Source organism: Pseudocercospora fijiensis (assembly GCF_000340215.1).
Source record: "Pseudocercospora fijiensis CIRAD86 unplaced genomic scaffold MYCFIscaffold_7, whole genome shotgun sequence".
Taxonomy (NCBI): domain Eukaryota; kingdom Fungi; phylum Ascomycota; class Dothideomycetes; order Mycosphaerellales; family Mycosphaerellaceae; genus Pseudocercospora; species Pseudocercospora fijiensis.
This window is the reverse complement of record NW_006921538.1, coordinates 3,354,037-3,378,821: the sequence shown is the minus strand read 5'-3', so window position 1 is coordinate 3,378,821 and position 24,785 is coordinate 3,354,037. Positions and strand designations below refer to the sequence as shown.

The 24,785-nt window shown below is 43.4% G+C and overlaps 5 protein-coding genes across 5 annotated transcripts; 4 read left to right on the top strand and 1 right to left on the bottom strand.

Moving 5' to 3' along the window:
* The first annotated feature begins 5,378 nt into the window (after positions 1-5,378).
* MYCFIDRAFT_212062 (uncharacterized protein) lies at positions 5,379-6,184 on the top strand. The gene is made up of 3 exons (XM_007931191.1): positions 5,379-5,676; positions 5,725-5,818; positions 5,876-6,184. Exons 1-3 carry the CDS (start codon positions 5,581-5,583, stop codon positions 5,944-5,946), a joined length of 261 nt encoding a protein of 86 aa, XP_007929382.1. The 5' UTR covers positions 5,379-5,580; the 3' UTR covers positions 5,947-6,184.
* MYCFIDRAFT_78190 (uncharacterized protein) lies at positions 6,109-7,386 on the bottom strand (the record flags this gene model as incomplete). The annotated part of the gene is made up of 1 exon (XM_007930759.1): positions 6,109-7,386. One exon carries the CDS (start codon positions 7,384-7,386, stop codon positions 6,109-6,111), a length of 1,278 nt encoding a protein of 425 aa, XP_007928950.1.
* A 351-nt stretch (positions 7,387-7,737) lies between these two features.
* Positions 7,738-8,231, top strand: MYCFIDRAFT_198677 (uncharacterized protein; the record flags this gene model as incomplete). Its single annotated transcript, XM_007931190.1, has 2 exons — positions 7,738-7,928; positions 7,985-8,231. The coding sequence occupies 2 exons, from the start codon at positions 7,738-7,740 to the stop codon at positions 8,229-8,231; spliced, it is 438 nt and encodes a 145-aa protein (XP_007929381.1).
* Positions 8,232-22,379: 14,148 nt separating this feature from the next.
* Positions 22,380-23,819, top strand: MYCFIDRAFT_141534 (uncharacterized protein; the record flags this gene model as incomplete). Its single annotated transcript, XM_007931189.1, has 1 exon — positions 22,380-23,819. A coding segment is annotated over one exon (1,440 nt), but the record flags the coding sequence as incomplete, so codon positions are not given.
* Positions 23,820-24,065: 246 nt separating this feature from the next.
* MYCFIDRAFT_123708 (uncharacterized protein) lies at positions 24,066-24,236 on the top strand (the record flags this gene model as incomplete). Its single annotated transcript, XM_007931188.1, has 1 exon — positions 24,066-24,236. A coding segment is annotated over one exon (171 nt), but the record flags the coding sequence as incomplete, so codon positions are not given.
* Positions 24,237-24,785: the final 549 nt, after the last annotated feature.

Here is a 24,785-nt window from a genome sequence, read left to right as displayed (position 1 = left end):
CTAGTTATCTCTAGTACGGTAGAGGCAGCGTTCCCCTAGCTATCTTGCTCGGGTTCCTAATAAACCTTAGCGTTTCCTATATTAAAGATCGAACCTAATATTACGGGTAAGCAACGCGTACGCAGATGCTAGATATAAGACTTAATAGGTTCGATAAAGAGCTAAGTCTATCTACGTAAATCCGAATGGTTTTGTATAGTGCGCTAAGCGCTAAGTAGTAGGTTAGAGTCGCGTAGGCCGAATGCCTAAGGCTAGCGCTTTCTACCTAGGGCGTAGCCCTTTACAAGAAATAACTAGTATAATAGCTAAATCTATAATAGCTAGATAGTATAGCTTAAAGCTATTAATCTCTAAGAATTATACTACTAGACTTACTAGCTAGAGGGTAACTACTAGTAATTAGGGGGTTACACATAATATATCTAGGCCTCTACTAAGGTAGTATATCTATTCTTTTAGTATCTATTCTATATATAGCCTAAATAATTAAGTTTTATTTATATATTTTAAGCTAAGTTTAATAACTTTTACTACTAGTAAATTTACTACTAAAGTCTAAATCGCTATGTTAGTATATAGCTAAAGTCCTATTCTCTCTTACTATAGCAATTAGCTAAGTAGTACTTAGTATTTGCTATAGATATATTTAATTTTCTAACTAAATATTTAAAGCCTACTAACTAAGAGTCTAAGGGAATTAATAGCGCGCGTCTAGACTAGTAGCAAACTGCTATTTAGATACTAGTACTTATACTAAGCCCTACTAAACTATATACTATAGCTAGAACAAACTACTATATAACTTAAAAAAGCATAACTATAACTAAGAATTGTAAGATTAGTAAATTTCCCTTTATAAACTAGGGCATAGATATATATAGAGACTAAAATTATAATATTCTCTAAAACTAGTATTGTATTCCTAGAACCTTATAAATAGCTATATTATATATAATATAAAGATACCTAGGCCTATAGTTGTAGAGTCTAAGAGCCTTTAGCTATCGAAGTTTACTAGCCTCGGTAGTCGAGATATATATACGATTAGTAATCAAAACAAATACATTGCAAGCTGCCAGTCTTGGAACGCGATAGTAGTCTATAACACTTCCTAGTAGTGTTCGTAAGCATGTGACCACAGTGCGTAAGTGGGGACCTAAATCACTATTATGCTATTTAATAAGTCGCGCTATACGCTCGGAGGGATGGAAATTAGCGCGTATCTGTATCTTTGCCGAGTATCTACCGCACTATACAAATTAGGTATAGAATGCGATCCGGTGCGAAAGCCTTTCTTACCTCTATCCATTTACAACCTCCTAGTGAGCCTCAAGGTTAAGAGCTAGCTATTTTAGCACCCTCTCGTCTATTCTATTGCTACGCTAGTATGCCGAGAGCCTCGAAGCGACTATATAAGCTTACTACGAAGAAGAAGGAAGCCCTTAAAGCCGCTACCGCCAAGAGACAACGACGTAAAGAGCCACTACTATCAAGTGATAGTCCGGAAGAGCTAGATACTAACGACGAGTTGCTAGATTCAACGACTTCTTAGCGCCAAGACACCGTAGATAAAGAAGACTATACTTCTAGCGACAATAAAGAAGTCGAGGTCTTTGAATACACTATGTAGTAGAACCTATATACGGACAAGCAGAAGGAAGCCTTGCTAAGCGAGTGTTATCTAAGCGAGTTGAGCTACGAGTCGCCTTATAAAGCCGTAGACTACTAGTTTAACGACTAGCGCGACAAAGGCAACAACCGGCTTATATTCAGTCTTAAGAGTGCTATTATAATAGCCTCTACGGACAAGGTAAAGGCTAAACACTTCTACCGTAGCTCTAGTATAACGGACCTCAATTTTGAGCGCGCATATACTATGCTAGCTATCTAGAATAGTCAAGGCAAGACAGGCTTGCGCCTCGAGTTTAAATTGACCGTTATAGCTAAGCTAACTAGTGTTCCTAACGAGCCTGCAACTCAACAACTACGGCGGACTCAATAGGCTTCTTAGAGACCGCGGAATATAGCGACTTAGCAACAGTTGGCTGCCCTGCTAGCTGAAGGTCGCTCGGAAGATAAAGCGGCTCCTAACGATAATAGCGACGACCTTACTAGCTTACTAACGGACCTGCGATACGCCCTTGCTTAGCGGTAGCCCTATAAGAACAGATACTGCCCGAATAAGGGTAGATTGTGCTAGTTTAGCGGTCTAGACAGAGCAGAAGACTACTGCAAGATCTATCCGGAAATAGCCGCTAGATAGGTTAAGGGGACTCGAGAGGCTAATCTAGCTAGAAGGCTAACAATCGACGACCCTAGAGCGGCACTAGCATTAAAGATATAGAAGCAACGAGACAAGCAGTTGTCTAATCCATTTAGACAATAAGCTAGTAGTAGTAGACGTGCTGTCGCACTAATAACGCCAACCCTAGTAGTAATCCACAACTATTATAGCTAGTCTAATAGCAAGGGTCGTAGAGGCGCCATTTCTAGGTCTAATCCACCGGCTTCTAGTCTACCGGCTTCTAGTCCACCGCCGCAATCAAGTCTAGTTAGCGGCTCAATCGCTTCCTATTAATCTTACACTGCCGACATAGAATTGATAGGCTTCTTTAGCTAGTTGCGTAAAGAGTTAACTAGCAGCTAGACTAAGCGATACGCCGATATAGCTAAGATTAAGCGTATCTACGAGGAAGGCGACTTCTTACTCAAACAGCTTAGAAGGGTCAAATTGAGCGATTAGGTCCGCTATAGACTCAAGGAAGGCTAATACGCTCGATTTATCGCCGCAGTAGGGCGATATATTAGTAAGGAAGTCCGTAAGCAGCGACTTACTCGTATTAATAAGTCGGACGATAGTCTGTTCGTTAATTAGCCGTAGAAGCGCTACAGAAGCGCTGTTTTAGTGTAGAAGCGAGAAGCGAGGATTTCCGGTTATAGGTCGGCGGCTTAATAGCTAATATTTAGCTTAACTGATGTCGCTTCTTAGTCTACTAATACTACGTATTTTTGTATAGTATAAATTAGAGGAGCATTAGATAGATATAGTCTCGCCTCTTTATACTTGTAGTAATAAAAAGCAATGCGTTATAGTATTGCGCTAGTGTCGTGTTAGTATAGTTAAAATCAGCTTCTTAAGTCCGGACCCGCTAAGCTCCTACGCCGAGCGGAAGCCGAAATTTCGGCAGTCTCGGCATAGAGGAAGCGCTCGTAGTCGCGAATTTCCAATACATTAGCGAGCCTATATCTTTACTAGAGGTGCATATTTTTTAAAACGGACAACGGGAGGTTTCTTAGCGGTATCGATAGTATTATATCCTACCGAAGCAATAATAAAGACGTATTATAGTAGTGTTGTAGTAGTACCCTATCGGTAGGTATAGATTCCGGCTTTCGAAGCTGTACTCTCCGGATCGATACGCGATTGCGATACGAATATATTGACATACTAACTACGCCGCCTTCGATAAACCTAAGGTAACACTAGCGATAGAAACGGCACAGAACCTACCAAATTCCAAGCTCTTTTATCGCAATAGCTACCGGTAGCGCATTAGAGGTACACCGATTGGGTATGTTTATAGGTTTTGCTAATTCCTCGTAGATTGCCGATAGTTAAGAAGACGAAGAGGACCTTATCCGAGATGCTACTACTATATCACCGACAACTGTATTACTATCGTTAGCTATTTAGTCAAAAAGCTTATTACTATAGCTAGTATTGCCAGATCTATAGTATATAGAAGCTATAATGAAGGAGCAAGCTACTAATACTACGCGTGCTATTATAGAAGGAATGAGACAGGAGATAGACGAGTTAAGAAGCCGTATTACTAAGCTAGAGACAATCGTTAGAATAAGTGAGACTATAAGGGAGTAACTGTTAATATTAGCGATAACCTGCTCGCTAGAACTACGATCCTGCTATTGTTTAAGTGTCTAGTTGGTTAATAGCATACCGTATAAATTTGCCGAAGTCTACGAAGCAATTAGCCTCGTTAATATGCTTCTTAACCTATGCCTTAAGTACGTTAAAGGACAACTTAATAGGGTTGAAGTCTAGCGAATACGGAGGCAGGTATCGAAGGTGGACTCTAGCCGCCGCGACTATATCCTTTATACGCTAAGTACGGTAGATTAATACGTTGTCTATAACAAGGAATATACTAGGCTCTATTTAAGGTAGTACTATATACTGTAACTACGCCTTAAAGATCTCCGCGGTTATAGAGCCTTAATAAATAATCGTACCGTCGAGATAGCTATTAACCGAGATAGTAGGCAAGACACTCTATCGCTTTAACCTTACCGCCGACCCTTCCTTAAAAACAGGGCAGTTAATAGGACCGTATCTATATTTCCGCTATCCGGTGCGCTTATTAGACGCGCTCTCGTCTATATATACTACCTTCTGCGCTGGCATGTCTATTTGCCTTATTTTAAAGTTGTCTCGAAGGTCCTAGTTCTATTCCGCTATAAACCGTATCGCCTTCTTCCTCGTCTACCTATGCCTCTTTAAAACTCGCGACACCGTCGGTTAGCTAATAATAACGTCGTATTCGTCGTACAGATACTATACTACCTTATCTTAATAGGCATACGGTCGGTCGTTAAGGAATTCGAAGATACGCTATACAAATAGGGTAGGTTAGTCAAATTGCGACTATACGCGCTTAGCGATACCTATATCCTTAAAGATTGGTAATAGCGACTATAGACGACCTAACCTCGCGAGGTCTTTAATATAGAATATACTAAATAGGCGATAATTGTTATAGATCTTGTCGATACTGCGCCTAGCGATGTTTAGTAGCTCGGAGATAGCAATATTAGATAACTCGCCCTCGTCGAAGAGGCGCTTAATCTTATTAAGCTAATAGTCTAGCAAACGCGCTATTAACAACACATTCGAGGGGTGTATACTATAGAAATAGCGACGACGAGGTGTAGGTATAGTATCATTTCAGCAGAGAGGTGGGAAACCGCTAAGAAGCTAATTCTATACTAATTATAGTGCAGCCACACCGCAGCAAGTTCCATGGTCCTCCGAGCGCATAGCGCGACATATTGAATAGCGTAATACACATGAGTGGGGGAATATGACATCCTTACCCTTCTTGAATCGCTCAGCTCTTGCCGCTGCTGTACGCAACGCAACCGGAACCTTCATGCGCCTTTCCGTGGCCATAATTCGGCGCTTCGTTTGTGATCAATCTCAGACATGCTTGTATCCAAGCATTGCATGTCTCAGACGGCATTTAAAGTGGAAACTGTGAGAGCTATGTTAATGAATAGTCGTCTTTCAGTGGTGTTGCTGCCTAAACCTTTCCTTATCAAGCTGATAGCTTCCCTTTGAATCGGCCCCCTACAGTAACTAACGGGAACCAACATTCACTTGCACCTTCTTCAAAACCGGGGGTTGCTTGCTCTCGAAAGAAGTCATAGCTCTACGCGGGGTCTTCTGGTTTGCTCAGGAACGGACCACTTCACCGCTGCTGTCATATAAAACGACAGCAGTTTCCCCTACTTCAAGGTTCTCCATAACCGCAACATTCAAACACACAAACAGTTCCATCCATCATGCCAAGCAACAATACCAACTCATGCAGCTCCGGTGGCTCCGGTAGCACTCAAGGCGGAAACTACTCGGTCTCCTCCAGCGGCACCAACTCGTCTGTAAGTAGTATTGCTACCGGAGCATTGATGCATACTGACTACCAGCAGGGCAACCACTACTGCTCGCGCGACTACGGCTCATCCGCCTCGAACTCCAACAGCTACCACTACAGCAACTCCAACGGTAGCTACTACTACTCCAGTAAGGGCGACTGTGGGGCCAGAACATGAAATGCGTTACTGATGATGTGCATGACAGACCCGAACGGCTCGACTTATTACAACAGCGGTAGCGGCTCCAGCAACTACACTCCGGCCAGTAAGAAGTAAAGCGCGGAAGGCCTTAAGTAACCACACCTGATCACCGGAGAGGTCGAGAGGCTTGGAGCTGAACACGAACGAATGGACGGGCGACCTGGCGTCGCAGTTCTTTGCACATGGAAGGCACTCGATCCTTGCGACGTCTATGGTTGATGGGCAGGTAAATTGATACTAGCTTTCTCCCCCAAGATAGTCCCATGCAGTCAAGGTGTGTACCTTGACAGTATCGAGGAACTCTTCAATTTTCACCTTCTCATCCCTTTCTGCCATGCCTTTCGGATGCGGCCCATAAGCATAAGCGGGAACGTTGTGCCGTCTGAAATGCTTGCAATCCGTAGCGCCAAGTGAACATATCGCCACAGGCTCCTCGCCGCGTAGCTGCTTGACGTTCTTTTGCAGGAGGTGAACCATTTCGTGATCAGGCTGACTGTGCGTGGAAATATGCGAATGGTCCTCATGGACGGAATAAGAAGCGGTAGGGAAGTCCTGTAGAATACCATCGATATACTTCCGAATCGTGTCGGTCTTGACGCCAATAGGAATGCGGATGTCAGCTTCGAAGATACATTCGGAAGGGATCATGTTGATCTTGTCGCCGCCTTTGATCGTGCCAATATTGACTGTCGGGATGAGCATAGCGTCTGCTGCTCCTGGCCACATGATCTCATCGGCAACCTTGCGGACATCAGGCTGCTGCATGTGCTTCTTAATTTTCTTGTCCATGCCCAGGTCTGCAAGCTTCTCCATTTCCACCAGCCTTTCAATCAACCTGGAGGCGATGCGAATGGCTCCTTCGCTACGATGAATGTAAGCACCGTGAGCGGCTTGAGCGGTGACAGTGAAAGTCAGACGGAATGTTCCCTTCTCGCCAAAACGAATGCTGCCCAGGCCGCTTGGCTCTCCTATCAAGATACAGTCACCACTCCAGTTTTCTGAGCCATCATCTTCCAAGAGGTACCGAGTGCCCCATCTTCCACCACTTTCCTCATCTGACACGACTTCCAAAGTGGCACGACCTGAGAGCTGGGATCGGAATTTGTGCAGATAGCTGAAAGCTATTATCGAGGCTGCAGTGCCGGCTTTCATGTCGACTCCGGAGCGACCATATACATGGCCATTCTCGACATCGCCAGAGTACGGATCACGCTGCCATTGACCTGCATCTCCTACCGGAAATTGATCGATGTGACCATTGAGAACTATGCTCTTCTTGTGGTCAGATTCGGTCTCCCTTCGGAGAATGCTGACCAGATTTGGTGACTCTCTTTTGGGTGCGATAATGTCAAATGAAATGCCGGCTGCCTCCAAGTGAGATTTGACTACGTCAATGCCCTGCCTGGTGTCTCCAGGTGGATTCGGAGTCGGCGCTCGGATAAGAGATCGCAAGAGGCCGATATGTTTGTCCGATTCTGCATTGATCAAATCGAGAAGGTCTTGCTTCGTAGTCATCGTCACGGCCCCGTCATGACGAAGACGAAAGGTCAAGCTGTCGCGTGTGGCTATTGTGGTCCTGTCTTGGACCTGTTTGTTGAAACGCATGCTTCTCTTTTCACACCCCGCCCGATCTCAACTCCTTCGCCATCCGGCCAAGACTGAGGAGGCGATACATCGGCAAGAACCGTTGGCTGAAGCTGAAGTGCTGTTGGGATCCATCCTTCAGAACTAATCCTTGTTGATCAAGAGAACATTGCCCCGCCAATGCCAAGCCGGCGCCGATTCCGCTGTATCAAACCTTCATGTGAACGCGAATGCCGCACGGAGCACAACAAAGTGCTGAACTATACCCAGATCTGAGACATCATGGCGCCACTTTCCAAGCAGGGCTCAAATAGCCACGACTGGGAGAACGACTCAAACATGAAGAAGCTCTTGGAGAAGAAGCGCAAAGCTGAAGATGCGGAGCTATTCAACTCGGAGGAGACAATGGTCCTGAAGAGGAGAGCGGTCGTGATCGCAGCTAAGCGTACTCCTCTGCCACGGAGGTTGTCAGAGTACGTCCACGGGCTGTGCTGAGTCTTACCGTGTGCGAGAACTGAGCCAATCGCAGTCTGACTTTCGACGACGATATCACGCCGAGCATTGACACTCAGCTCCACAATGCTGCAAGAGCGAGGAGCACGAAGAAGCCCCAAGCGGCGAGGAAGGTGACCAGCAAGCGAGAGTCGAAGCCTAGGCGTAAGAGTGACCAAAACGTCACCGCAAAGAAGCAGAACGAATTCGATAAGGCGGCGGTGGGAACGCAGCGTCGTAGAGGACGGATAGCAGCAGAAGGTGGTGCAAAAGCAATTTCATGACCACGAGTATGATTAGGCTTGCACGGTGAAGACTCGATGAATCCGCAGGATACAAGCAAGACTGGAGAGAGATGAAGAACTGGAAGTCTTCTATCCATTTTCTGGAAGCATGCACACTTCCGGATCGAGCCGAGCCTGAACGCTTGGGCACACCTGCACTCTGCCCTCATATCACGCACAGCGCAGTGGATTACTTACGTAATACTGCATTGCCGGCGGTTGAATTGGCTTCGTTGATTGCCTATGTTCTACTCTATTCTATAGTCTAAAATACAATGAAAATTCTTCAAGCTAAGAAGTTACGTACTTGTTATGTAACTGAGCTAACGCGTTATATACCCCCTTAGCTTATGCAAAAGAGGTTGCCTTCTATTTTAGGCAAGGTAGTTAATACTTCTTTATATGTAAACAAAAGAAAAATTAATCTTTTCAACTCCTTATATAGTGCTTTATTAAAATACTAAAAAAATGGTTTGAATCTACACTATATATAAGAGAGTCTTATTTTATACCCCGATTACCCTAGAAGGATATCGTTATATAATCCGGACTGTATATGCACCTTCATATATAGTCCCTGTTACTAGGAACTATTGTCTTCCTACGTAGTCTAAGCATAGACCGACACTATTAAGCCTTATCTAAGTACTCGTGTCGTATAGTAAAGTTAGTTTAGCTGAACTAAGCCCGTTACATTATTACTATCGGTTATTATATCAATCGTATAGATAGCGTCTATTTAATTAGATAAAGGATCAGGTAAGATATACATTAGTTAAACAGATTTAATAAATTAGGATAGGTAACTTAACTAAGGACGCCACCCTTAGCTAAGACTACTGCACTATCATTACTAGCACTAATACAATCGCCGTAGACTTGTTATTAGTTAGTAGAAGTGACGTTCGAAGTAATAATATAGGCGATAATAACGTATTAGGAAGTAAGGTTAAATCCTTTGTCCTAATTGGTCGTCGCTATCGTATTAGACACTTTTGTTAGCGCCAATTAATAAAGATGTTCTTAATCGACTTAGTTACAATTAATAGGGGGGGCGGCGCCTACTACCTATTATACAGAGTTGTCTTCGTGTTACTAAAGAGGAAGAGGTTGTTAGAGGAAGAGTTACTTCCTTATATACCCTTACAACTGTATATCTTAGTTAGTTGTTAGGTTAGGTAGTCTAGTTAGTCTTAGCTGTTCAATGAACCTCTTCTAGTTCTAAGGGCTATAGAGCTTGGTTAACCTATTAGCTAGTATGTCCTATATTGCTAGATACTCGTATTGTATGCGACCTGATTTATGTTCTTAGCGTAGCTAGCATTAATGAATGTCTATATGCCTGAGCTTGGTGTCTAACTTGCTAGCATCCGCCTTAATGATTCGAATAGTCTGTGTGTTATTACAGTATAGCACCGGTATACTGTCTAAGGTAAGGCTAATATTACTAAAGAAGCGCTTCTACCAGATCAGTTCTAAGCCTGTATATAAGGCAGCTAGCAGCTCGGCTTTAGTCGTAGACTTAGTAACAGTTGACTGTCGCGCTGCTTTCTAATTAACTAGTCTATTAAATAGACTGAATATCCATCCTTCTAATAACTGTCTCGTACCCGTATAGTCGCTATAGGAAGCGTTAGAAGCTCCGTAAAATTCGTAAAGCTATTGGCTTAAATAGGCGGTAACTGCTAGTCCATCGGCGTTGTACTCTAAGCATAGGTACCTTGTCTATAGCAGGTACTTGACACACTAATTGGCTGCGGCTATGTCCTCTTATCGTAGGTTCTAAAGGGCCTTTAATAGCATAGAAACTGCTTTAGCTATGTCCGGCCTAGTTTAAACTACTGAAAAGTTAAGTAATCCTATACGGCTCTAGTAGGCCAGTATTGCTAATAAGTCTATATAACGAGTCTCCTTATTAGTGGGTTTCTCGTATAGTTCGTATCTAGTCGGCAATAGTGCCTCTGCTCGCCTACTAGTCTTAGGATCAATTCTATAACGCTAACCTATCTTCTTAGTATATGCCTTTTGTAACAACTATAGCTTCCTGTTCTGTCTATTACGTATAACTTCAATACCGAGAAACTATAAGAGCTTCCCTAGGTTACTAAGCTTATACTCCTTTATTAGTCTCTTCTTAAAGTTAAGAGCTTTTTGTCTGTACTAATAGTAATATAGCAACACTATATCGTTGTGAGATGGGTTATGTTAGCAGGTAGATAGGGTAGTAGTGAATCAGTGTAGTATTCGATAGAGATCTAAGAGGAGAGGGAGGAAGGCAGGCTAGTTAGCCTAACGCTAAGCGCCAAGCCCTACCTAAGGCATCAAGACCCTAGCTTCACTCGAGCCTAGTTACATGCCAATCACGTGTAACCTCTTTAGTCCTGATACACGCTTCCCTTCTAAAGGCCGCGCCCTCGTAGCCGGTCTATGTTCTATTCTCAACCTCTGTCGCTACTAACTTAGTAGGTCTAGCAAGCTTCTCAGTCCGCGCTGAATTGAACACGCAATCACCGGTTATATAACTATATTAAACCTTACCTCTAATACAACACAATGTCTAACTCTAACTGCGCTATACTTGCATACAATAAAGTGATATATAACTACGAGAATTGAGGACCTTCGACTAATTACAATACGAGCGCGTCTTCTCTGCTATAATAGGTAGACGTACGAGGTATTGCAGCCCTACCTCCGTTCTAAGTGATGTCGTACCGAGTTCTTTGCGTCTACTCTAAAAGACCTAGAAATATCCGCTCCGAGGGTTTGTCCGTTCCGAGGGTTGTTCTTGTTATTACGAGGACTATTACTGTTCGTAGTTTCGCTAGCCCTAATTAGCTAGGTTTAGCAGCCTTTAAGTGTCAACTAATTATATCTTTTTAAAAAACTTAGTTCTTCTAGTTTCTATAGGTAAAGGCTATTATAAGTGCAGTAGTAGAGGTTCGCCTCGCTTAAAGGGTTAGATAGATCGAGGAGTAACCTATTATCCGCAAGATCGACCCCGGCTAGCTTAGCTCTATAGTTTTGCCCTTAGTTAGTCGGTCTATTAGTCTACTCAATCTTTTGAGCGGCTTAAAGTTTTGACTTAGCCTCAAAGTTTTGATCAAACCTTTAATAGGTTCAATCTTTAATTAGTTAGTATAGCGCCTTAGGCTCGTAGTGCAGGTAAGGTTGTTTTACAGGTGCAGTAGCGACAATAGGTAAGGTTGGCGATGTTAGCGAGCAGGTAATGTTGACAATAGCGGCGCTAGTCGTCTTAGCGCTAACTTCACCTTCTTCTAGTTTCCTTTAACTAACAACAACTCGGCAACACCGTTACTAACATAGCTGCTTCTTCCTTTCTTAAATAGCAACACACTCCGCAATACCGTTACTAATATAGCTACGCCGGCTACGCCGTCCTTGCCGACCGCTTAGGCCTCGAGGCCTCGATAAAATAAAGGAACAAGAGGTGGAATTCTTGAAAGAGCAGTAACTGATTGATTAACGCGTAGTAGCGCGCCTAGTGTAGTCTTATTGTCCTAGTTTGCCGGCCTCCGATTGGTTAGCTAATAGCACCCCGGGGGTGGCATTAGTCCTAGGTCTTAGTAGTGACATTATAAGCTTTTGGCCTTCTTCTTATTCTTTACGCTAGTCTAATACTTATCTAACAACTCGGTCATATCCTTAAAGGAGTCTTCGGCTTCCTATAAGTCCCATTCTAGTAAATAGCCTTACTATCTCAACAGGTACTCCTTCTTGCCTTTCCTAGTCCGGTACTGTAGGATACGTTCTATAGACTATAGTTCTTCACTATCCGCTAGTATGTCTTCGTGTTTAGCAGGGGCTTCTTTAGGGCCTTCGCGATAGTAGTATAGTTTAAGGAGGGAGATGTAGAAGGTATTATAGATAGTATAGTGTAGTAGGAGCTATAACTGATAGGCCTAGCTATTGCCCTTCGGTTCTCGGATTCGGAATGGGCCAATGTATCTAGGTACAAGCTTAGGCCTTGTTTTGCTATCAGGTGATAGGTGTTTGCGGATACGGAGGTTCTTAGTGCTTAGCATGACTATATCGCCTTGCTTGAAGGTTATTAGCGTATAGTGTTTGTTATAGTAGGCCTTCTGATATACCTGGGCCTTTGCTAGTTTGTTAGCTAACTTAGCGTGAATCTCTCGCATCTTTTAAACCCTCTTAATAGCCGCTAGCGTCTTAGGTATTGGTACTTAACGCGCTTCCCTTTCCTTACGTTCGGCCTCGAGCGAGGTAAATGGATCTTATAGCAAGGCGGCGTTCTAGCCCATTATAGCTATGTATAGTAAAACCTTAGTAGATGAGTGTACACTGTTGTTATACACGAATTCTGCAGGTTGTAGAAGGTTGACCTAGTCGTTAGGGTTCTCGTTAATGTAACTGCGTAGGTACTGCTACAGGGTAGTATTCTGCCTTTTAGTCTAACTATCTGTTTGTAGATAGAATGCTGTAGACAGGCGATGCTTGAGTCTTAGCTATAGGCAAATCTTACTCTAATAGTAAGATATGAATATCGAGCCTCGATCGGAGACTATCCCCTTAGGGGTCCCCTAATAGCTATAGAAGATATTGTTCTATAGCGACTTAGCTAGGTCAATAGCCGTCCAATCCTTTCGGGTAGGAATGTAACGAGCGCCCTTAGTAAACCGGTCTACGACAACTAGGATGGCATTATACACATCCTTACTGCCCCTACGCTTAGCAGGCGGGAGGCCTATAATAAAATCTATTGTAAGCTTAGTAAATGGCTTCTTTAAAACAGGGAGTAAAGACAACTCGCTAAATGGTAAGTGCTTTAGTGCTTTGACTCGTTAATATACGGCACACGTATTTACGTAATCCTTTATATCCCGCTCACTATTTAGCTAGTAGTATGTGCGCGATAGTAACTCGTACGACCTCTCTGTACTATAGTGACCGGCAAGCTCACTATTATAGTGTCGCTTAAGAAGTTCTTGTCTAATCGATTGTTTAGCGGGGACATAGTATCTGCCCTTGAACCTTAAGTGACCTTTGTCGTCGATCGACTAATTGTTACTCTTACTAGATCGAGTCTTTCGCCTACTTACAAGCTAATCTATACGAGCCGTAGCAAAGGCGTCCCTCTGCTAAGTACGTAATAGCTTATCTATAAACGATTGACTATCCCTATTTGTAAGGTTATTCAACAGCACCCTCGCTATTAAACGAGGTATGTATTGTATATATCTAATGGCACTAGTAGCCGGATCAACTGCATTAGTGCTATCGCTGTCGCTATATATTGCGATGTCGACTAGGGAGTTATTATAACTTCTCCTGTCTGTGTCCTTAGCCCTTGCCTTGACACGCACTATTAATATAGCAAGAGCATTAATATACTTTAAGCCGTCGCGGAGTCTAGTAAGCCGCTTATCCTGCGCGTGCTTATTAACAACACGGGCTATAGCAATCTTATGCTACAGGGTTGGAAACAATAAATTAATGGATTGCTAAGTCCCGCTATCGTAATCAGGTCGCCTCGATAGGCTATCGGCAGGGTTACTTACGCCTAGCCGATATAATACATCAAAATCAAACCTAGCGAGGTAGACGGCCTATCTAGCCTGTCGACCTATAACCCTAGTAACCTTCGTAATTCTACGGAGGTTGTTATAGTCTATATAGACCTGTATTGTATATTGAGCCCTATCGAGGTAGTGTCTCTAGTGCTTAAAGGCCTCGACAATAGCTAGGAGCTCTTGCTCGTAGGTCTCGTAGCGACGTTCTATATCGATCATCTTCCGTAAGAAGAAGGCGATTAGGTGCTAGTAATTGTTATTAGCCTGTTGTAACATAATAGCGGATATAGCGAACTAGGAAGCGTCAGTCTTAATACAGATCTGTTTGCTTAGTACGAAATAGTGCAACAAGGGGACTTTAGTAAAGCGCTTCTTTAAACCGTTAAAAGCGGCTTATGCTCTGTTAGTCCATTTGAACTCTCTAGTTGGGTTGGCCTTAGTTTTAGTGAGCTTAGTTAGGGGCATTACGTGTCGTAAATAGCCCTTAATAAAGCGACGATAGAAGTTGGCAAAACCTAGGAATAATTAAAGCTCCTTAATACTAGTAGGCGTTAGCCACTTAGTAATAGTCTTAATCCAGTTAGGATTAGCCTTAATACCCTCAGTTGATACGAGGAAGCTAAGGAAGGACACCTCCTTAGCAGCAAAGGTACATTTGGAAGGTTTGCAATACAGGCTATAGGCCCGTAGGCGGTCGAGGACCTTTCGTACTGCAGCCCAGTGTTCTGCAATGTTAGGTGAGTGTGTGTAAACTAGGATGTTATCTAGGTAAACTATATAGAGGTGATCTAATAGGCCTAAAAGGGCCCGATTAATATAGGACTAGAATATAGCAGGGGCATTAGCTAAGCCGAATAGTATAACTAAGTACTCGAAATAGCTATAGCGGGTGCGGAAGGCTGTTTTCTATTTATCACCCTTACGGATGCGGATGCGATAGTATGCATCCTTAATATCTAATGTAGTATAGTAGTAAGTACTAGAAAGGCGATCGAGGGTCTCGTTAATAAGCGGGAGTAGATAGCGGTCTTTAATAGTAACAGCGTTAAGCCTACGATAATTAACATATAGGCGTAGGCCACTATCCTTCTTTGGTACGAACAGGATAGGGGCGCCAGCAGGGCTGTTACTGTACCGTATCCGGCTATTGGCTAGGTTTTCCTCTAGATACTTACGTAACACAGCAAGCTCTCGTTTACTAAGGTTGTAGAGGGGTCTAAAAGGGACCTCTTTGCCCTCTATAATATTAATCTTATAATCCGTCTCTTTAAACATAGGTAATGTCGATGCCAAGTGGTGTTTAAACACGTTAATGTAGGTCTCTCGGATGGACTCTAGTATACGAGCAAGCTGATTAGGATCATTAGAGGGTACAGATTCATTGTTATCGCCTAATAGGTCGACTGTTAGGTTAGCTACGGCAGGTGTTAGGTTGCCGATAAATAGGACCCTAATATCGTTAGGGCACTCGCTAATATCGATGTGTTTAATGTCCTCTTTCCTAGCGATTCTAAATCGCTACTGTTAACTGCCTAAGTCTATAACTATAGTATAGTACTTAAGAATAGGGTTGCCGATAACAATCTTAGATAGGAGGCTGTCTATGTCTACTATATAAGTAGTAAAGTTCAGTAGGCGCTCATTTCCGAGGTCGTCCTTTAGGGCTATATAGACATAGTAGGCCCTATAGGTCAAGTGCCGAGCGTTATTAAACTAAGTAAGGGTTGGCAGGTCAGTCTTCGGCAGTTGTCGAAGGTCTAATTGCTTAGCCAGGTAATAGCTGATAAGGGCGCTAACTGAATTTCCGGGGTCTAGTATAACCTTTGCCTTATAGTTAGTATCGGGCCTAGAGATGAGACAGGTACGTGTGATAGCTAGTACAATGTCGATAGTCTTACGCCGCACGAGGCTAATAGTTGGTGCGGCGCTTACTCTTTTTTCGAAGGTTAGCCTACAGGGGTAGCGTTAGCTGCTAAAAGGTGCTTTCGGTACTTAGCGGCAGTACGGTCGATTCGGGCCTAGTCCTTAGGTTTGTCGCATTAGCCTAGTAGATGGCTAGTACTGTTACAATTAAAGCACTTCAACCCGGTCGGTAGACTACCGTAGCTATTGTTGCTATTATTGTTAGCCGAGCGATTAGCATTGTAGGGATACGAGCCCCTTCTACGGCCCCTATCGCGGCTACCTCTATATAGCCGCCGGCTACGGCCTCTTCTACGGTCGCTGTTACTGTTTCTATTGTTAGCATTGTTGTTTTAGTAGGACCCTTAGCTATTGCCTCCGCGGGCACTACGATTACCGCGGTTGGTGCTAGCTAGTCGGATCCTCGATTCTAGTCGTTACTAGAGCTAAATAGCCCGCTCGGCTGTTTCCACTTCGACTATAAATTGAATGCGTATTAGGTTAGCCTGTTTAAACACACGACGGCGGTCCAATTTAAGGACCAATTCCTATCGCAATTTAGGGCGTATTTCGGAAATCTAGATGGAGTCGGTCTTAGCTAGCAAATCGTCCTCGAGGGTCTTCAAATAGGCCTTAAATAAGCGAGCCGATTGGTTAGTCTTTTGTTTGGCCCGAAGGTATTAGTCCTAAGCGTGTTGTTGCCTTAGTATAGGGTTTCTAAGGGTATCTAGCATAATAGTCTTGTAGTCTTGCTACTAAACAGCGGTCTAATTAGTAAGGGAGTCGAAATAGTCATCCTAGGTGCGCTTTAGGTCGCTATTAATGTATTATATAGCGTAGACGACTAATGAATAGTTATCTGGTAGGGCCCTTAGTGCATTCCGCTAGTTCAATTCACAATTACGGATGTAATTATTGTACTGCTTGCGGCTAGAGCTATCAAACACGGTGCAATCCTTGAGTTTAGCATCCTTCTTTTAAATAGCTAGTAAGGAAGGTCCTGCTATTAGCTTAGCATTGGTTGCTAAGGCTTCCTATAGGCGATGAATTTCGAGGAGGTTATCCCTTAGCTATTGTTCTTAACGTAAGGCAGTAAGCCTGTTCTAAGTAGCTTCTTGAAGTCTCGTTATCGGCTGGGGGCCAAAGGCTAGTTAGCTATATCGACGATTAACAATATTGTTGAGAATGTCGTTAATAGGCAGTTCTAGATCATTACCTAGAATTACAGGTTCTTCTTTAGCAGGTCCTATAGTAGGCTCTTCGGTAGGAGGCACTTTAGCAGGTGCTTTAGTAGGCACTTTAGGCACTGTGCTACTAGCGTTGTTATTGCTAGCGCTGCTAGCGGCGCCGCGGTTGTTGTTTCGTAATAAACCGGCCATTATAAGGGGTAGCACTAATGATGTATTGTTAGCCCCTAAGATGCGGATGTAGCGGAATTAGTAGGTATCGGTCTGATATGCTTAACTTAGTATAGTAGGCCGTGTAGAAGGCCTTACTTAATAATTGGTACGGTTGTTTTAGTAGAATAGTACGTATAGGTCCCGTTCTTCGGGCGCAATATAGTCAGATTAGTCTTATTCGTAGCTATACCGCTAAAAACTTGAAATAAGGACTATCTAGCTACTGCCCTCAAAGGGTAGATCGAATACTGTATAAGATAGGTTATGTTAGCAGGTAGATAGGGTAGTAGTGAATTAGTGTAGTATTCGATAGAGATCTAAGAGGAGAGAGAGGAAGGTAGGCTAGTTGGCCCAACGCTAAGCGCCAAGCCCTGCCTAAGGCATCAAGACCCTGGCTTTACTCGAGCCTAGTTACATACCAATCACGTGTAACCTCTTTAGTCCTAACAATCGTCTACGTAGAAGAAGATGAATACCTGTTTGTCTAGATCTATATACAGGCAGTCTACATTGTTAACGGGTTGTATTCCGAGCTTGTTCTCTAGTATTGTAGTAAAGTGGTTATACTATAGCCGAGGTGACTCCTGTAGACTATAGAGCGCTTAGAGTAGTTTCAATATTTTGCCCTTCTGCTTAAATCTATTAGGCGGCCTAAGGTAAAGCGTATATAGGAATATAGTATTAAGGAAGGCATTGACTGCATCCATTTGCTTAGCTTCTAGGTCAAACTTAGCTACGATAGCTATAAGAGCTCTGAATACTCGTACAGCTAGTGTTGAGGCATAGGTGTCTAAGTGTGTATTCTTCTAAAGGTCCCCTCTTGTATATACTCTTGCTTTGAACTTAATTAGTCGGCTATTAGCATTACCCTTGTATTTGAATACCTAAGTAAGAGGCAGAAGATCAGGCTTATCTAGTGTATTTAGATCTACCTATTTAAAGGTACGTGTCTTTAGTGCCTTGTTGAATTTAACTCTTGCAGTATGTATCTATTGTTCCTTAAACCGGCTCTTGAGTACCTATCGCTAGTTACGTGGCTCTGCTAGTAGGTCTAAGATCTTCGGTGTAAGGCTTAAATTATATTCGTCGCGTAGAAGTAGTAGCGGTTCTAGGGAATTAGGTGGATCGCTGCTAGCTTAATTATTATCGGCGCTGTTACTATATGTTGACCTAGCTTCGTACTCTGCTACTATATATAGGTTGCTAAATAGAAGGAGGTTTCTCGCTTAGTCTCGGTCGTTGATATAGTAACGGATCGCGGCTACTCGTTGTCGCTTATTTAGATTGTTAATACGATAGTATAGACCTCCTATATTTAGTAAGTAACGATAAGATACATTAGCTGCTTTAATTAGCATTAGCAATTTAGCAAGCTCTGTACGTAGCAAGTTGAAGTCTATATTATCTGTATAACCTAGTGCGTCTATATTGTTAGCAGGGGCTTTATTGCTAGTATTGTTCTTAGGTTGTTAAGGTTGCTAATTGATAGTTGGTTCTACCAACCTATCTAGCATATTATTACGCGGTTCTAGTGCTTCGCGTAGATCAATTGGAAAGTCTTATTCCTATAGTTAAGGCTCTGGAAATAGCCTTTTCAGCACCTATATAAGCTGCAGCTCGCTTAGTAGTACTTATAGTGATTGTTTAGGTGGTTCAACTGGCTTATCTGCTAGCCTTACAGAGTTAACTATTATAAGTCGACTAGGTCCTATTAGTATATCCACCCCCTTAATTCTAAACCTAACAAGGTCTTAAGGTGTATCGTATACTTCTCGAAGCTCGTTAAATTGATGCTCCGAGGCGGGTGCTTGTAGCTCTTCGAGATTACTATACTCTTCTGAAAGCTCTTAGTTAGTTATAACAACACCTAGGTTATTATTGTAGCTATTGTAGAACTTGGTTTTATCAAATACAACGTCCCTTGTACGTAGCACTGTTATTCGTAAGGGTACCTATATCCTATAGATAGAGTGTCCTTTATATCTATATAGGTATCCAATATAGGTGCGTAAGGCCACTTTCATAGTATTTGGCAGTATAGCCTTCCTTTTGCTATTAGTTGTCTCTGTTCCGTAGATTACTAGATATGCTCTCGCTCCAAACTGGTAGATATAAGCTACATTTGGTTTATAGCTAGTACCTATCTTATATAGAGTTCGTATTAGTAGGTCGGCAGTGCGTAATCTTAGTAACCTGTTAGCTAGGAAGGTTGCTGTATAGACTGCTTCTAGCTATAGGTTGTGTGGAAATCCGGCGTGTATTATTAAGGCTCGAGCTACCTTAATAATAGTACGGCCTGCTCGCTCTACTAGGTCCTGCTCTAATGTGTATAGGGCTGTTAGCCTCTAAGTGGTATAGTTATTGCGTAGATAGGATCGAAACCGAAATCCTGATATACCCCTTTTATTATTAGATAACAAACAAATGATGTCTCTGCTAATGCTACGTACGAAGGTAGCTAACTAGTTCTAGCACTAAAGGAGAGTTGATTCCTAGCGATTACCGATTGTCTATATAAAGTGAAGTCTAGTATTCAGATCGTATATATAGAACATATACTAATTACTATTATAGGCTAGATCCAGCTACATCAGGTCGGCTGCAAGGTGTCTATATAGAGTCAGTATCGATACATTATAGTGCCTTAGCCTCCTAGAGATAAGCCTCTTTCCCTTTGCTTATGTATACGTAGGACAAAGTAGTGTTCTTAGTACCTTATTGTTATGTGTGTAATCTCTTATTATCCTATCAATCCTATTAACTAGCTCTTCTGCTCTTTTAGCACCTAGGTGCCTAAACACCTTATGTATTTGCTTTAGTGTAAGCTTCCTTAGCGGTAGTGGGCGTACGGAGCGACGGGCTATTGCGTAGGATGACTAAGACAGTTAGAAGGGGTATAAATGTAGCTTACCTTCATCCCCTATTAGCTATTCAAGCGGAGGCTTACTATCTACTTTACAGGTAATATCGAAATAGGGCATATAGTTGTCCGGTCTAATAAGAGGGATTAGTGGTTTCCCTTATAGGTTATAGAGAACATTATTAAGCTTATTATACTTGAACCTACGGTAATAGAAGATTGCCCCTCTAACAATATTAGTATAGAAATTAGGGACATAGAGGCACTCTTTCAGCTTAATAGTTAGGGGTTTACCTACTACTAACTTGACTGTAAAAGATGCCCTTCCGATAGCGATAACTTTGTTGTATCTAGTTCCTATTACTATAGTAGCTCGCGGTGGAATAAATATTGCCTGAAAGTTGAAGCGACTAGGGTAGTTAACAATATTGTAGTTAGATCCACTATCGTATATTAGGGCAATAAAGGGGTTCTATTTCTTACTCCTGTTTGTAGCTATTAATAGATGGTTAGTAGTTAGTGCTAGGGTAACTAATGCAAAGGCTAATAGGTCTAGAGTGTCTGCCTTAAAGAAGCAGGCTAGTAAGACTTTGTCTAATCTATTGCCTGTTCTAGCATCGTCTCTACTATCTTTAGCCGAAAGTCTATAGTATTGCTGTACAATCTTAATAGCTAGTAGGTCCTTGAAGAACTTAGCTTGTCTTAGGTAGAACCCTTTGTTCTTGCGTAGATAGGACTCGAAGTACTTCAGTTTTCCTTTCTACTTATTGTCCTTATCCTTCTCTTCAACCTGTTCTCGAAGGCGGTAGTTTACTACAGTGCATTTACCGCGGTTTTTATATGCCTTCTTCTCGCCTACTCTAGTAAGCTTAGTATATGTCTTTAGTATACGGTTGCTACTATTACTGCGGCCCTTGTTCTTATTAGGTTTGTCGTTATCGTCTGTAGCTTGTAGAGCGGCGTTAGTACTAGCTTTACCTTCTTCGTAGATGATGCTAAAAGATGAACCCTTCTTCGTAGAAGTACCTAGCATATTGCGGGCATATTCTCGTACTATGCTAATAAGTTAATAGAAGTTGTTAACCGATAGCCCTACCTAGTGCATTATATAGAGCCCTTTACTATAGGTCTTATCTACATTTGTAACTGCAGTATATAGGTAGGTTACTAAGTTATTAAATTCCGGATATTGTATACGTTTTATTGTCTTATAAAGATTAAGCTATTCCTTATACTAGTACTCGGGGTCCTTTACCTACTTAGAATTTACAAGGCGGTAAAGCTCCTTGCTAAGGGCAGTCCTTTACTATTAAGTATTAGGTGCAAGCTTGTTCTTTAATCGAGTTAGAATAAGCCGTATAGTTGGTGCTACGTTGTCTATATTAGGATTAGTAATCTCTAAATGATAGCGAATGTCTACAGTTATAGCTAGATATTCAATTGTCTTATTACGAGCTATCTTAAAGCGTTCAAACTCCGCCTTCCTTATATTAAAGTGTTCCTTAGTAAGCTTTGCCCTAGCCTAATATAGGGGGTTGCTTATAAGTTGTTCTATATCGAATTCCGGGAGAAGGGGTTGTACTAGTTTAGTTAGCTTAGTCGAATATAGGTTAGCTAGGACCTAGGTCTTATATCTAGTTAGGTATGTCTTAGTTTGCTTAAACTATCGATCCTAATTATTAGGTCTACGAAGGATAATAAGCTTGCTGCTACCGAGGCGACTAGCTAATAAGAGGGCTATTAAGGATATGCTAACGTTGCTTTAAAGCGGTTGTAGTTTGTAGTGCCGTTAAGACTGTCGATTCGATTATTAAAGGTCTCGTAGAATAGAGAAAATTCTTTCCTACTATAGAAGTCTCTAATACCGCGGATTAAATCCGGGCTTATAACTATTACGTATAGCGTAGTGGATTACTTACGTAATACTGTATTGCCGGCGGTTGAATTCGCTTCGTTAATTGCCTATGTTCTGCTCTATTCTATAGTCTAAAATACAATGAAAATTCTTCAAGCCAAGAAGTCACGTGCTTGTCATGTGACTGAGCTGACGCGTCACACCTCAACCCCCTTTTGACCTGCTCTCTGGTGCTCAACAGTATCATAGGCAACCGTCATCGCGCGTCATGGTGGATGAAAGATAGCGGCAGCGGTTTTGGAGTGCTACTAGTCGTGTAAGGTGTCGTTTCTACGCGGAAAGACGCGTGATGGCGTCGAAGCACGAGGCACCACCATGTGAGAGCTATGGACAAGACACAAGGCGCAAAAAACAGAGAATGAATGTTTCGGCTTCCGAGAGATTGGACCGCTCAATTACTAAGGCTCATGTCGGTTCGTGGGAATAGCCGCTATTGTTCTGTGTGCGTAACCATGGCTGACATCCGGAACAGCGTCTGTTTCAACACTGATCTCTATCTCTTCAGACTCCGAGGATGAGATGTGTGATCCGCAATTTTGTGTCTACAAGAATCAGCGGCAGCCATCTGGCGACAAGCCCGTCGACCTCATCGTTTGCGCAGGACGTCAATGTACCGTGTCAACCTACCACAAGACATGCGTGGGACGAGCGAATGCTGCGAAGTATCCAGACAACACTAATTGGCATTGTCGATCATGTCGCAGCGTGCCGGCGAGTATAGCTCCGAGCTCCCATCTCCAGAGTCAGCTCAGGCCTTCCACCCCCATCAAGGCTGCCCCTGTCTCTTACCTTGAGAACCCGCTCGCAACAGGCGTAAAAGCCGAAGTGGTAGTGCCTGTGGACCATGAGCCTCCACTCCATTCAGAGCAACGCGAAATTGTCGACGCTGTAATGAACGGCTACAATGTGTTCTATACCGGATCGGCAGGTACAGGCAAGAGTACTGTCCTCAAAGCGTATGTAAAGAAACTCAAGGAAATGGGAAAACATGTTGATATCATTGCACCTTCGGGTATTGCTGCTGTAAACGTTGGCGGAGGCACATTCTTTAGCTACATGGGTTGTAGGCCAGACGACTTCAGGCTTGATCTCGAAAAGTTCCGACGCAAAGCACACGGCAAGAAGGTTCAGGCACGCATCGGCGCCACAGATGTACTCATCATCGACGAGATCTCAATGGTAGAGGCTCAGCTCTTGACGCGGCTCGATATTGCTATGCGAGAGGCGAGAAGCTATTGGACAAAGCCACGTGATAAGGCTGTCCTTTCTCGCCGTGACGGCGGACTGCCCTTCGGCGGAGTGCAGATTGTGGTGACTGGAGACTTTTGTCAGCTTCCTCCAGTCAAGCCATTCGAATACTGTCTGTACTGCGATGGTGGCGAGATGGAGACATTGAACAATTCTGGAGGAGGGCCCAAGACATGCAAAAGATGTCATCGAGTGTACAAGGACGAAGACAAGTGGGCATTCAAGAGTCCAGCTTGGGCTGGCGCCGATTTCTTGTATTTCGAGCTCAAGGAAATCCATCGACAAAACGACTTGGCGTTCATTAAGCTCCTCCAGAAATGCCGCTTTGGTGTCCACCTTCCTCCCCAGGAAAGACGCCTGCTTTGCCAGAAAAGCCTTGCAGATCCCGTCAAGCTCATGCCGACACGAGCTGAGGTGCAAAGAGAGAATGAAGCTGGCTTGCGTCGACTAAGACAAAGATCGCTTTTCCTGGACTGCCTCGACATGTTTGACCGACGGAACTCGGAAGATCCTACCACAGCCTTTCTTGGTGAGCCCAAGTACGAGAATAGGCCAGATGGTCCTCTGAAAGCACTGAGCACTGAACGTTTCGAGGAGAAGATTGAGCTGAAGATTGGAACTCTGGTTTTGCTGCTCGTCAACCTTGACTTTGAAGCCAAGCTAGTCAATGGTACACAAGGGAAGATAGTGGATCTCAAGCCCTGGGATCCTGTAGCCGATGCCATGCACCGCAGAGATCCCGACTCACCAAAGAAGCGCAGCGGGAAGGGCGCTAGCGGTAGCAATATCGACTCAAGAACGGAGGAGATAATGGAGATCAAAGACCAACAAGTCCGCGAGTTTATGACAAGGCAACAGTGCCAAGATGTGCCGGTGGTGGACTTCGGCAACGGACGCATTCGAGGTATCGGACCCTGCTGCCAGATTAGAGACGTCGGCAGTGAATCGCCTTACAGCCTGCTTGGTCGAACACAGATCCCACTAACCGCTGCCTGGGCTGTGACCATCCACAAATCCCAGGGCATGACCCTGGACAGAGTTGAGATTGACCTGTATCGCAGCTTCGAGAAGGAGCAGATGTATGTCGCTCTGTCTCGTGCGCGGAGTCTGGAGGGTTTGAGTGTGTTGCGGATGCCACAGCAGAATCTCACGGGCATGAACAACGAAGTAAGAGAGTTCTTGGAAAGCCATGCCCTTTTGAATCTGGATAGGCTCCTGGCAAAGTGAGAGTCCTTGTGGTATACCACCTTGGGATTGGAAACCTGCCCTATTGTGATTATGGCTGCATGCCGCCAAGCTGCATGTCATCTGCTTCTTGATTACTCATTTCATTGGAGAACAAGGTCCAAGATAATAGTTCCCACGAGGTCTCAGATTGAGCAAAAATAGAAAGAGTCTTCTGCCGAAGTCGAGATCTTAACTGGAATCCCTCACCAGCCGTAGCGGAAATGAATTGACTGTCCAAGCATGAGATGCTCAGAAACGACCGCATAGCACCAAACGCGCCAAGTAGGTACGATTGAGCGGCGAGGATTTTACCATCGGACGAGAGTGTTGAATTCTTGCGAGCGCAAAGTCCTTGCGCGCAGCTTTCATATACCATCGAGAAGTGCGTCACGTCGGCTGATCTCGTCCAATGGTAGGATACCTGTCGCCGTCTCCCTCAACGGCGTGCTT